This window comes from Lates calcarifer, linkage group LG7_1 (assembly GCF_001640805.2).
Source record: "Lates calcarifer isolate ASB-BC8 linkage group LG7_1, TLL_Latcal_v3, whole genome shotgun sequence".
Lineage (NCBI taxonomy): Eukaryota > Metazoa > Chordata > Actinopteri > Centropomidae > Lates > Lates calcarifer.
In genome coordinates this window covers 11,069,854-11,084,166 of record NC_066839.1, presented here as the reverse complement: position 1 = coordinate 11,084,166, position 14,313 = coordinate 11,069,854, and the positions used below count along the sequence as shown (strand labels likewise).

At 38.7% G+C, this 14,313-nt stretch overlaps 1 protein-coding gene across 1 annotated transcript in view; it reads left to right on the top strand.

Moving 5' to 3' along the window:
• The first annotated feature begins 207 nt into the window (after positions 1–207).
• The window catches only part of fig4a (FIG4 phosphoinositide 5-phosphatase a), a 43,621-nt gene continuing 29,515 nt past the window's right edge, over positions 208–14,313 (top strand). The window contains 10 exon segments of the mRNA XM_018694508.2: positions 208–405; positions 562–668; positions 2,839–2,937; positions 4,046–4,169; positions 7,693–7,849; positions 8,234–8,284; positions 8,941–9,104; positions 9,367–9,495; positions 11,320–11,420; positions 12,281–12,443. Of these exon segments, the coding sequence (XP_018550024.1) occupies positions 600–668; positions 2,839–2,937; positions 4,046–4,169; positions 7,693–7,849; positions 8,234–8,284; positions 8,941–9,104; positions 9,367–9,495; positions 11,320–11,420; positions 12,281–12,443 (1,057 nt within the window). The 5' untranslated portion in view covers positions 208–405; positions 562–599.

The window sequence follows — 14,313 nt, the reverse complement described above, 5'->3', positions numbered from 1 at the left end:
TACACTGTAGCTAGTTAATGTTAGCTTCTTTGTGGTTTGAGAGCAGGTTTGAATTAAGAAGTGTGTGTATTCTTAGTTGTAGACAGTAATAAACGCAGGATAATAGAAAGCATGTCAGAGAAGAGGACTGGCACCGTGTATTTATTAATCGCATTTCAGTCTGTCGAGTTTTTTGACTCTGGCAGGCACCGTATCAGCTGACTTGAGATCAGTCATTCATGACAGTCACCTGACTAAAACAAATTCATGTTGCATGCTCGGCTAGTCGGAAGTACTCGGGCAGCTTACAGACACATTTAATGTATTGAAAACATTGAAAAAAAATGATTTGACTCCCAGAGAGAATGCATACTATAATCACTGGAGACTTTTTGTGGCTAACGCAGCTAGCTAGCTAAATTAATGGTGAGTAATGTTAGCTAGGAAATGCTCAGGGCTAAAAAAAGATGCACACACAGTAGCTATAAGTACCAGGCGTATCTATGATACGTGTAACTTGTCTTTATTTTTTAATGATGTGCTGTAATTGATTTACATATTGTGTTTACATTCGCTCTGCAGCTCCCCCGTTTGCTGGATTGTGAGTGGAAAAAACAGGAATGAAGATGCCTCAGTCCGCGGCTCTCATCAGTGGGATCCAGAAGATGGTTTTGTATGAAACCAGAGCCGTACGTTTAACATAATCTTGCTGTTATTATCACTATCTCATAATGGCTCCCAAAGCCAGACAACATTCAGTGCAAATTCTCCTTGCCAGTCTGGGTATCCAAATTGACAAGACCATCTTCTTGTTGGATATAAAAAGGATGTAAATGGATGAAGAACTCTTGTAGTGTCTAGTCAGCAAACTAGATGGCAGCAAAGTGTTTGTGATGATTTGCTGCTCTAAGTATTCCCTAGTCAACTTTGGCTTACCATGAGAATGATAAGTGGAAAATCATTTACAGTCAATTGCTGCCTGATGTGTTGAACCAGACACCAGACACTTTGTAAATTCCCTGATTTCTTTAGTCTGGTCTTCAGCAGGTGGAATGAAGCTCTGGGCTCAGTTTGATACATTTGACTGAATCTAAGCTCACAGAATGCTCCTCTTTACCTCTGCATTCATCCTCAGCATGAAATCATCAATAAATGCCAGTGTGGGAGTTTTTTCAGCAGCCATCTATATCCAATCCATAACAGAGCCACCACTATGTTAAACCGATGAGATGGCAGCTTTGGTCATGGGCTGTTCCTTTTTTTTCCTCCACGTTTTCCTCTTCCCATCACTGGTTGATTTTTGTTGCATCATCATTGCCAGGAGTTTGCATCTTGTGAATCCTCTGAGGTTATGGTCATGAAGCCTTCTCTTGACTTCATGACCATTGTTGACAAGGAATCATGTACATCTACACTCCCAGAGAGTGTTTGTGACTTGCACTGCAGTCACAAAGTGGTTTTTCTTCACCATGGAAATGATTTTCTGCTTATCCACAAGACTTTTGTGGTCTGTTGACAGACAACTCAACCTCAGTCTAAATGCAACTCTCAGCTCTCAATCAATTCTTAGCCTCTTGTGAGCTCTTTTGTGCATGAACAAACATTGAAATCACACAGAGCTGCTCAGCAAACATTTAGAAGCCAAGTATCTAATTACTTTTGAAGCCCTAAACTTTGGGCACTGTGTGTTAAAAGGCCTTTATCTCCCACACCATTCTTTCTATATTGGAAAATGTGTAACTGTCTAAATATTTATAGCCTGGACCGTGTGTGCATTCTAGAGACAATTTGTTCTGCAGCCCTCTTTCCTACTTTATGAGTTGTGTGTTGTTTTGTTTTCACAATGCATTTAAAATTTGTTTTCAGTTACTTACATTACACCAGTGTTAAAATGAGGGTGTGATTCATGGCTGTCATCCCTAGCCACAAACATTTAGAAAAAATAAGGCCAGAAAACATTTGGCACAGTTGAGTTATCACAATATCTTATTGAACCTCTGTCAGCCCATTTTACTGAACAGCAGATAAACAGACTGTCTAACTGTGGTGGACAAAGAGAGCTCCATAGGATACTGGGAAGACTGGAACAGGACAAAATGGCTTTAATGGTTGCGTACTGTACTGATACATGGTGTTCCAATTTAACACTCTTTAGCCATCTTGCAACCCAGTATGAGAAAAATAATGACTTGAAAGAAAGAGACATAGAGGGACGACGCAAATCTCAACAAGGAACATATTAGAATGTAGCCTTGTGATCAAATATGTGCTGTGCCCATATGTACTCTGGACTGTGGCTACTCATAATTCCACTTTCATTCAAAGTTTATATGATACATATCAGCTTGAATTCCCTCCTTCATTTCTACTTGGGCAACTTATTGTGGAGAGAAAATGTTCCTGAGAAAAAAGGCCTGAAGAAAGTGAGAATTTACAAGCTGGCTTGTAATAACAGAGTGTCCATATCTATTGGAATTTAAAAACATGTCTTTTCCAAGACACAGTATAAAATTATAAAATGGCAACCAATCACAGCGGACCAAATGGACTAATCAGAGTTGTTGCAGTCTGTGGCGCTGCAATGTATAGTTACATTTCAGTGGATATGCATGTCATGCTATGGTGTAGGGTACGCAGCTACACAGTACCTATGGTGTTGATTCTACACAGATGTATAAACTGGCCTTAAGACTCAACTGAAGACTCTTGTGTTGAAAACAAGTAGTGGATATTATGCAATCACAACACGTAATTTGATTGTCTTCACTATGCACATATACACTCTGAAGGCCCTTGTAATAATCTGCACCAGATACATTTCAGCTTACAGTGCATTCATTATTTAATGTTTCTTTCCAGAGGTATTTTTTGGTGGGGAGCAATCAGGCACAGACCAAACACAGAGTCCTGAAGATCGACCGCACAGAACCCAAGGACCTGGTCATAATTGACGATAAGGTAAGCGCCGAGTTTCCACCACAGTTGGTACAGTGCAAATGTATATGCTTATGTAATACAGTACAGTACGCCTGGGGGGAAATTGTACAATCACTCAGCCTGTCCCAAGTGTATTGTGCGTGACAGCTTAGCTGATGAGTGCTGAGTGTGCCTCCTTTTCTTCTCCACTGCTCGTTACCAGGATCTATGAGCTGGGAGTTGATTTGTTTGTTCGTGTTGCGGGTGATTATGATTGTGATGTGTTTGTTATTATGAAGCATCCATGACTAAATATCCATCACCCCACGCTCCCATTCCTGCAGATATTGCGCTGACCTCGGGGAACCATGTTCTGTTGATTGGCATAGTGTTGTATTTTATAAACAGTATGAATGCTTGAGAATGTGATGAAGAAATGGAGGTGAGCGGGTCTGAGGCAGGAAACAACCTCATCTTTCACTTTCTCTTGCTCATATGAAAGGAAAGCTGACACACATTTTTATTTCTGTGATGAATAAAGATTATACTGTGATTAGAAGAACCTAAATAAATGGATATTGTACAACTCCTAGATTAATGTTGTAGTGGAAAGCATGTAACTCCACTAATAAACAAGAAATGCACACACCATATATTGTTTCACAGTGCAGAGGAAGTAAAATCTATATTATTAGAATAAGAAAGTTCCTGTGCAGATGACTAGTTTGCGTGGTTGCTAGTCTGTTTGCATTTGTTCCTTAGAAGTGATGAATAAAAAAACTTAGTTACTTTTTATTCATTACAACATTGCTGAAAGAATTTGGATAACAGCTAATCTATTTTGGTTTAATCACCTCACTGAGTATCAATCTAAACCACTCTGTAGAAAATTTGGGACCATCGATTAAACAAGGCCTGTTAATCATTTACATCCTGTAGCACAGAACAGAGTTTTATTGTGTAAGTCTCACTGTCCATTAGCAGCAGCTTTTCTTTTGAGAAAAAAACGTCATTACTTTGTATTTCTCTGTTGTTGCAAGGTAAAATGAACAATACGGAAACTATGCATGTAGATAAAGAAGCAGAAACTACTTACAGCTGTATGCATGTGCAGTATATACTATATCTGTGTGTGTGTATTTGCCTGTAGCATGTTTACAACCAGCAAGAGGTTCGGGAACTGCTTGGCCGTCTGGACCTGGGCAACCGCACCAAAATTGGCCAGAAGGGTTCGTCGGGTCTGTCCAGGGCTGTTTCAGCCTTTGGGATGGTGGGTGAGTACAGTCCCTCTACACTTTTCCACACTGGCATAGCAACAACCATTGTGGGGCACAATGAAGGCAATGTGTACCTCTTATTCAAAGCATCAGTTGTACAGCTATGAGTATTGACCTGGTTTTACATAGTAAGTGCAGGAGATGGAAAACATGAAATAAAAGAAACATCTGAGAGTACAATGCAGTTCACTGCAGTATAATCTTGCTGCTACCTTTACTACCACTACCTTTGTGAGGCTTATAATGTTCAATTTTCAGGTTTCAAATAATGACCATCAGTGGTATATTCAGAAGCAGCAAGAAGCTTTTCACATTTTTAAAACTTTGCTTTACTTTTATGGAACATGGGGTAAAATGAAACTGTAAGAACACTGTTTGGTAGGTGTCCCTGTATTAAATTCATTTTGTATTTTATATATGTTATTCATTTATATAATTTAGGTGAGATCTGTTTTGACTTGGTATAGCCACATTAAATCCCCCTGATTTAGTGTCTGAAAAGAATAAAACATGGCAAGGGGCACATTTGAGATACAACATTTTTGATATACAACCTACATTGTTTTACTTGAACAACTGTATTCATGTTGAAAAAACAGACCAAGAAATGTAATTAAAAATATGTCAATATGTAATTAATTTCAGTTTCTGCAAAATGGCAGACTGTTAAATTACAGTGTAAGACATCATTTTTGATTCATTTGGGAGGAAAAAAAGCTCATCTCCTGTGTCTCTGTGCTTTGGCCCTACAGTCCCAATTACAACTTAGTACATTTGTAAGGTTTATTAAAAGCAATCACAGTATCTATTTTCTGGCCTTTTGTTAACTAAACTTATGGAATACAGGTCACTCTCATTGTCTAAGGTCAGTGTTGAACTGTCTGTCTGCTCCATATACCAATGCAAAGGTTTCTTTACATGAGAAGTTTGTGTAACTGATCACTCGAGCCAACTGTGTACGTCCTTAGACAGTGTTTGCACCCAGTGGCTGTGAATAATGTGGCTGGTGTGATAGAGTTGTGTATTTCATGTATGTACCGCGTGATCAGTCCTGAACTCATGACCTACAATTTGTACATAACAGAGGAAGGTTTGAATTTGTCGCATTAACCTGTCCTGGTGACCTGTCATTATTCATGGATGGGTTATTGATCCCACATGTATCAAATGTGTCATACAATCTGCAAAAATGTCACTGACCTACTTGGGTCCCAAGGTCCCCTAGGAATCAGAGATCCAGCAATTGCAAGACCTAACGATGAAACTAGATGACAAGTTAAGAGATTGCCAAAGTTATTGGTGCAGAAGAAAAATAGGAGCTCACTAAAGTCATTAGCATATACCTCAACTTTACCACAGGACCACGACTTTACAAAAAAATCACAAAAATCAATCTAGGAGTTGTCGAGATATTTCATTCTGAATGAAGGAGGTCGACCGACTGACCGACTGACCGACCGACCGACCGACCGACCGACTTTCATTGAGCCACATTGCTAAAATTATGTCACGATTGCAACGGCCTTACATTCTACTTTCTGGTTCGTCCTGTGTCTCTGTGTGTCTATACATATCCATTTCTGGCTAAGGAGGATACCAGCAATTGTTAACTAATATTGCCAGGGCTCTGTTAGGGCATAAGAGTAACACATCAAAGATAAAATTCAGTCCTGCCACCATTTAAATAAGTGTTGTAATAGGATACTTCAAGATTAAATTCAGCCTCATCGTTGAGGCTGTAGATGGGTCGGTCACACTGACACAGACAGATTCTGACTCTGACGTCTGCGTAACAAATGACTGATCCACTCTTCCCTAATGTCATCTTTGTTCACAAGCTGCTTTTTGTCAAAGTCACTGTGTCATATGGAATAAAAGAGTGATACAGCCATGTTGAGTACAGACTGTGAGCCCCCTTACCTGTCACCTTTCTTATTACAGTATGTAATGAATACCATTATTGTAAGTATATTTTTATTCACTTTCATCCGCCAGTTTTGTCAGTCTGACCCATCTCTGGCAGGAACAAACACAATGAACTGACAGGAATTGTAAGTCAGTGAAGTCACAAGTGAGAGAATATTAAGTGGGCTGTGGAAGGATAGTTCACTCTCAGACATGGCTGTAGCTCACATGCTTAGTTGACTGTCATTACAGAGGAATAATACCTAATATGTGCAAGTCTGGACACATCAACTCACACTCAGTTAAAATCAGAATGCCCAGTAGCCACTCTAAGTCACACCTAAACTCATTCTCAGTGAATCTAGTGAATCGGTGTACAACTGTTTTCACAGGTTGAGAAAAGCTCCCATTGACTGAATTTACTTTGACACTGGAGGGCTCTTTTTTTTTTTTTTTTTAAATGAACCAACACTTGTTTAGTTGAGAGCATACAGTCATACATACAGTATGTAATTAAGTGGGTTATTATTGGGATGAAATTTGTTGTTAATCACATTATACTGTATATGAGTGTTCTTTTGTAGCATTACGTATCTATTATTGGAACATAAAATGGACCTCATCATCCTTACTAGTTTTCTTACAGCACAGCAGTACTGCTCCTTCTGTGATTGTAAATAGGCCAGATGTACAAGGACTTCTTATTCAGTTGCAAAATTGCATCTGTGACACACAGTACAGCTGTCCACAGGGTTCTGGTAGTAATATAATGAAGGAGCATGTCTAACAGGGACACTTACATGAACTACTGGCCTTGATGAGGCAAATATTACAATTCAATTCAGTTCAATTCAGTTTTATTTATATAACACTGAATCACAACAGAAGTTATCTCAAGCTACTTTTCATATAGAACAGGTCTAGACCGTACTCTTTAGATTATTATAATTATAAAGAGAGACCCAACAGTTCCCACCATGAGCAAGCACTAGGCAACAGTGGCAAGGAAAAACTTTAAAGAGGCAGAAACCTTGAGCAGAACCAGACTCAGGGTGGGCGGCCATCTGCCAGTTGTGGTGGGGGGTGGCGGGTGGGGATAGCGACAGGGAAATATAGCATAATGCCGATTCCATGTAAAAATGTAAAGTGGTATCAATAATACAAAATAGATAATAACAGTAATGAGAGAGGGGGTGGGGGGTCAATGCATCATCACTAATATTCAGAGCTTTAAAAAACTACACAGATATGATGCACATCCATCTATTATGTATTGAATGTCACCAATGACAAAGTAGCTCATCAGAAACTGAAAGCAAATCATTAACTATGTTGCATGATTCTCTGTGGGTCAGATTTTAATTATGTAACACTGAATGAATTGGAGTGTATAGGTAATACAGAGAAATATGACACACAAACACTCATCATCCACCTCCACAGAATAATTCACTTGTTTGGATTATGAAATACAGGCTACAAAAACGTTGACCTACAAATCAACTTGCTCAGAGTTTTTTTATGGTAAGGTAGAAGAAAATGTTCCTTGAAAGAAAATTAGTTAGTATGTTGTGAAAGATTTCAAATTTGTGTTTTTTTTTTTTTTTCTTAACAGGGTTTGTTCGCTTTCTGGAGGGGTACTACATTGTGTTGATCACCAAGCGCAGAAAGATGGCTGACATCGGTGGCCACTCCATTTACAAAATTGAAGACACCAGTATGATCTATATCCCCAATGACTCAGTTAGGGTTACACACCCCGATGAAGCAAGGTGCAGTCTATTTCTCCCCCCTTTCACCCTTCTCTTTATAGATATGTTAGGGTGCTTGCCATTTGGAGGATTGCACAGAAATTCCTTGTATACATGACAGTGGCATGTTGATATTGACAAGTATTTGTATTGTAAGTGAATGAATGACATTATTAAGCCAATTTTTCTTACTGGTGCAAGTAGCTTCATGATATGCTGGCATTTTGCTTGTCCCCTTGATATTTTTGCATATTTAAGATTTTTTTAATTAAATCTTGGTGATAAATATGCTTAATTGGAAATTACTGAAGTAGCATATTAAAGATAAATACATCTGCACTGTCTACATCATGTTTTCTAGCTCATGACTTGTAGATGTGAGTTTGACCAATTTGCCTTTTATAGATATGTGCGGATCTTTCAGAACGTGGACCTCTCCAGTAACTTCTACTTCAGGTAAGACAAATTCGTAGTCCAAATTCTCGGTTAAAAAAAAAAAAATTACTTTTTAAGCTACAGTGTCATGTCTGACAAATAGACATCAAGTACACTCTGCTTTGTGAGGATTTTCCACACCCATCCTACAAGGTTTTTAAGCTTCATTAAGTAGGTAACATTTTTAGGTCTATTTGTTTGCTCATTGGCAGGGCATCTAATAAACTGCTGAACAGATTTCATTGAAATTTGGTAGAAGGTTAGGTGATGTGGCAAGGAACAAATGAGCCCTTGGATGCCAGGATCAGTCTGCACACAGTTGGAAGATTTTACTGATTGTTTAGAATAGAATAGTTAATGTGAAGGTTTTTATAGCCTCTGTGGTTGTTTGTTGCATTTTTCAGCAAGCAGCTACATGACAGTAAACATTATAAAACAGCTTTCACATACCTTTCCTATAAGTAGTTCTAGTACTTGATAAGTAAGGAAAAACATCACTATGCATATACAAAAGCTTGCACGTCACAACTCACACTCTCATCCAGCATGAAATACAACTTTTATTTCCTATTTTACAACATGTTAAAAAACGTTATTTCTTGGCCAAAATCTTAAATTCATTATGGGACTGTACAGACTGTGCATGTTTGAAATGACATTGCTGTTGTACCCTGCAGCTACAGCTACGACCTGAGCCACTCGCTGCAGTACAACCTGACTTTGCTGCAGAGGCCTTATGAACTGTGGTTGTCAGCAGCCTCCTCTGCTGAGGAAGAGGTACACACACGGAGCAAGCAGGACAGCTTTGACATCTTTGAAGATGAGGGGTTGCCTACACAAGGTGAGCAGAAGTTGATCAGTAGCCTCTATATTGCTTTATTTTATTTTGCTGGCTTGATATGTGTATTTTAATACATTTATATGAACTTAATCCCAGTTTCAGCAATTTACTAATGTCTCTAAATATGCCCTTGTTCCGTGGCCTTCGTCACCTCAACTAATCTTATTTTTTCCACTTGTTGCTTTCTAACTGATAATATGGTCTGATCCCAGGTCAGTAAAATAATCCAGAGGTTTTATGTGTCCCCACTCTTCCGCCACAGTTGTTTATAGCCTCCAGAACGAGCCGTACTACAAGTACGTGTGGAACGGGAAGCTGCTAGAACGAGTCAAGGACATAGTGCATCATGACTGGCTCATGTATATAATCCATGGCTTTTGCGGCCAGTCCAGTATCCTTTGAACACTGTTGAATGAATTTCATATGTGTGTTACAGAATTATTTGGATGTCACTTGTATGTTTAAGGGGCATCATCAACCTTTTGCTTTGGGTTTTAAAATAAACTGTTGCACTGTAGTGCTTTTCAATAGATCGTAACACCATAACTATATGTGAAATGCCTAGACAGCATCTGTCAGCATCAATGGTCGCACACTAGTAAGAGACACAGCTGTATCTCTGACAGTGTCATCCTTTGTGAACACTCTCCCTCATCTCAGCATCACTTGTTGATCTGTGCCCAGCCTCCATCCGGGCACGTGGATTACACTGTGAGTGAGACGGTGATGATTCACCACAGAATCAATTTGTGTTCGTTTTTAGGGCCTTAGCAAAACAAGTATGATGGCAATTAAGTAGTGGTTATCAAGTATGTAAACACTAGCACTTGCATAATCTCTCCATCTGTTATCTGCAGGGGAAAAGCAGCAACATTGTGCATATTTAATCAGATGAGAAACATGGGTTTTCTTTTTGGATGGAAGACAAGACTTGCATTTTGTATGCATACACACATATTTTTAGTTTGTTTGAGATTCTTTTTCTTTCATTTCAGGGCTACAGTAGCTTTTGCTTTGAAGTCTTGACTAGACAAACGCTGTGTACCAGGGATTTGTATAAGGCTCTACATTCAGAATTCCCCCTAGATTTTTTAGAAGCTTTTGTAGTATTGATGCATGGGTTACTGCTGCAGAAAGGCTTTGGGCTAGACTAGAGCTGAATAAATGGCATGATTTATTATGGTTAAAGTCTGCCTTAGGTAACCTACACTAAAGATTTCAATAATTTTTCATGAAGTCCCCTTTACATAAATCACACTAAGCAATGTAAATGCGTCAGTCTTTTGCATTTCAAACACAAAAAGTTAATATTTTATATTTTATCAGGGATTATTTTTTAATGAAGTCCTGTTTTAAAGCAATATTTTTTTGTTTTTTTGCTGCCTGTGTGTTGCAAGTAAAGTGCAGGAGGTGAATAAGCTGGGTTGCACTTAAAAGTCAGTGCTGCCATCTCTTATCAATCAGTGTGCTGCCACAGAGATACTGTATGGGTGTCTTGGGTCTAGAAAATTCCTGGAAACTGTTTGGCCTTCAGTGCTGTTTTTCTGAAAGAATGAGAGGACCAATGGGTACAATAATGGAAGACTCAGCTCAGCAGGGTAAATGCAGAAATACAGAAATTTGTAGCTGAGGAGGTGAAAATACATTGTTAAAAGATGCAATAATACAGTGTTGGTGTAGAAAATTTGCCCCGTTAACATATTCCTAAGCAAGTGTATATAACCTTTGTAAAATTAATTACTTTTGTTATTCACAAGATGTTCATACTGTAAATAAGGACAACATTTATATGTGATTTGATTTTTTGATGATTCGTTTGGAATCAGTGGTAACAAACCTTTTTTATGTTTTGTGTCAAATTTGTAGGTCATGACAGAATTAAAAACACAACTGATGTCGAGGAATTGATTGAGAATTGACTGATAATTTAGACCCACTGTGCTCCATTTCCCGTGGCCATAACAGCTAACAGATAACAATAATAATGATTGTAATTTCTTATGTTAAGTTCCCAGTGATTTTAGATGCAATACACATAGGTGGTTAGGGTGCAAAGTAATAGGGGACTACAGAAACTACAAATTTAATATTTTAAATGAAGTCAGTGATGTACAGTATAGAATTCTTTGTTTATGTGTGTTCACCAATAGGTGATGGTTTAAAACTGTCAGTATTGTGTTGTTATTATTATTCATCCTTTACCTGCTAACTACAGAGCTTCTGATCTATGGCCGACCAGTTCACATCACCCTCATTGCCAGGCGATCCAGCAAATTTGCCGGGACCCGCTTCCTCAAAAGAGGAGCCAACTGTGAGGTACAGCAGTTGCCAAGGCAACAGGGAAGAGCAGATAGCGGAGGCAGGGCTGAGGGCCACCAGGATAATTGAGATGACTCAGGTTGATCACAGGGGGTTAATTTGACCTGCTACCTCTTCCTTGAGTATGCATAAGTGTCTGTATGGGTGAATGGCGGGAGGAGAACTTTAGGAACAAACACAGATTTGCTCTTTGTGTTTGGACCGCTGCACTGAGATCAGGTTGGACACAATTTTCACAATTTCCTCCTGCTGTATGCATCTCCAAATAAAGTTGTCTTCAGCCTGTCATTGTAGCACACAGCTTTTTCTCACAGCTGACATTTTCACTCATCATAGCAGAAACCGCACAGGTGTAATGTGTAGCGACGGCTCTGCTAGATTTAAATGTATCAATAAACCATGTCAGTGAGTCAGTATACATCAGGGCCCTGCAACTAGTGAAATTAAATGTAGTTTAGCCCTTATTAATATTGTTCATTACACCTGTGGGCTAAAAGCATGGATTTACTCGATGAAACACCTTGTTTTTACTGAGGTTCACAGTTCACTCTTGACCTTGGAAACATTGTTGGAAAAACAGTCTCACCAGAAGGTTCATTTAGTAGCTGATTTGGAGCTTTCAGTCAAATCACATGATCTTTAACAGCATGAGTTTGATGACTTTTGATTAATTTGTAGATGCTTCTGAGCTCTTTCAGAAATTCTCTTTCCATCATGTCCATCTGTCAATGAAGATCATGCGATATGATTGAAAGCTCCAGAGCAGCTATGAAAGAAACCTTGTGGTGAGTTTCTGTCTTTCTTTTTTTTTTTTTTTAAATCAACCAGGTTTCTTTGTGCTTTTCTTTTGTTTCTAGGGAGATGTGGCTAATGAGGTGGAGACAGAGCAGATCGTCCATGATGCCTCAGTTATGTCTTTCACAGCAGGCAGTTATTCCTCATACGTCCAGGTGCGAGGTTCTGTCCCACTCTACTGGTCTCAGGACATTTCCACTATGATGCCAAAACCCCCCATAAGATGTAAGTCTGCTATTAACACCTGATAGCTGTCTTTGTACTATTTGTATCTTGTCTTATACTGTACATTAACATGGGCAAAATTGTATTGTAACGTGCCTTTATAATGAAACAGTAGTGAGTTGGCAAAGCTGTCCTGACTTTGATGCAAGATTTTTCTCATATCTACTTTGCCCTGGTACATAAGGACAGATAACAAATGATAGATACAGATATATCCTCTTTGAATGGTTAGCCATACAGTACCACAGTAGGTATTTAACTATTTATGTCTATGGTACTCAGTGTATTAATTCTAGGAGCAATAACCTTTTATGGACAGAAGAAGTATGTAATCTGAAAAATTGCATTAAAATAGGACTGTGACTTTCTTCTAGGGCCATTCTTCTCAAAGACATGGCACAAAGATTAAAAACATAAGAAAGAAACAGGTGAAGCCAGGACAACCCCCTTGGTTTTCATCTTTTTATCCTTTCTCCCATCTCATCATGAGCGGGATAAAAACATAAAACCAGGGCCAGAGGGAGGTGATCAGTTCCCTTGAGACTGATGACACTGGCAACTGCTGTGTGTGTGTTTCTGTGTGTATGTTTGCATGTGTACAATGCCTGTATTAAATCATAATCTTTTTTTCCCTGAGTTTGCCCTTTAATTCATCCTTGGATGACATTTACCTGTGTGAGATAGAGACACTGAGCGTGTCCCTAAGATCTCTCTGTGTATCATCTTACCTCATCATCCTGGTCTCAGTTTGATCTTCAAAGACGGTCCTTATCTGACATTTGCCAAATGTTGCCCAGTTCCCACAACATTAGTTTATCTTTCACTGTGTGTGTCTGTGTATATGTAGTTTGACACCGTTTACCCTTGGTTTTGGCATACTTTCTCATTTGGATGATATTTTTACCTCCTGTTATTTATCATTCACTAACAAATATTTGAGCAGATGAAGAAAGCAAAAAGAGAGAGCAGCAAAATGATTCATGTTGAGTTTGGTTTGCTTTGTGGTGTCTATAATAGTGTTTCATGTACAGTGTTGTTCTGCTTCAAGTGCCAACATGCCCATATCTATGTAATAAGAATACTTCAACAGTATATATGAAGCTACCCCATACAACCTGTTACTCCAGGAAGTCACTGCACCTGGTCAAAAAATAGTCCTGCACAAAACCCCAGATAAAAGCACAATGTGATGTCATTACACTTCAGTTTTTGTACTGAGCTTTAGGCAGTTTCTTTTTACTTTTGGACAGAAAGTAAACTAGCTGTCTCTAGTCTCAATGCTAAGCTAAGCTAGCCATCTGTAGCTCTTGCATATAGAGGTTATTTCTTAAAATGTGGAACTTCTCCTTTTAAAATATCTTTTTTTCTGATCCAGCATACATATCTGTGCTTCTCTGGACAAAAATCAGAAATCAAAATAAAAAAAAAAAATGTATTGGCGCCCACTTCTTTGCATATGTCTACATTAATGGACAACTCATTTTCATACAGGCAATGAAATTGTTTTTTTTTTGTTTTTTTTTTTTAATTTTAACAGCCAACAACCCATATTAGCTCTTTTGCTAAGATGTCATCATTATAAAAATGACAAACTTGAACACACATCTTTCTCTCCAGCTCCTTAGTTCCCTGAATGCATGACCAAAGCAACATCCACAATGAAACATAGTGCACCGCTATCAGTTTGCAGGCTTGATAGCTAATTAACTTCTTAGCACAGCACATTAAACAGCTTAAAGGAATAGTTTGACAACGGGAAAGTATGCTAATTTGCTTTCCTGCCGTGAGTTAGATTGCAAGATCAATGCCACTCTCATATCTGGAGCTCAGACATGTGGTTCATTGCCTGGCTGTTTCACTGCTGCTAGTA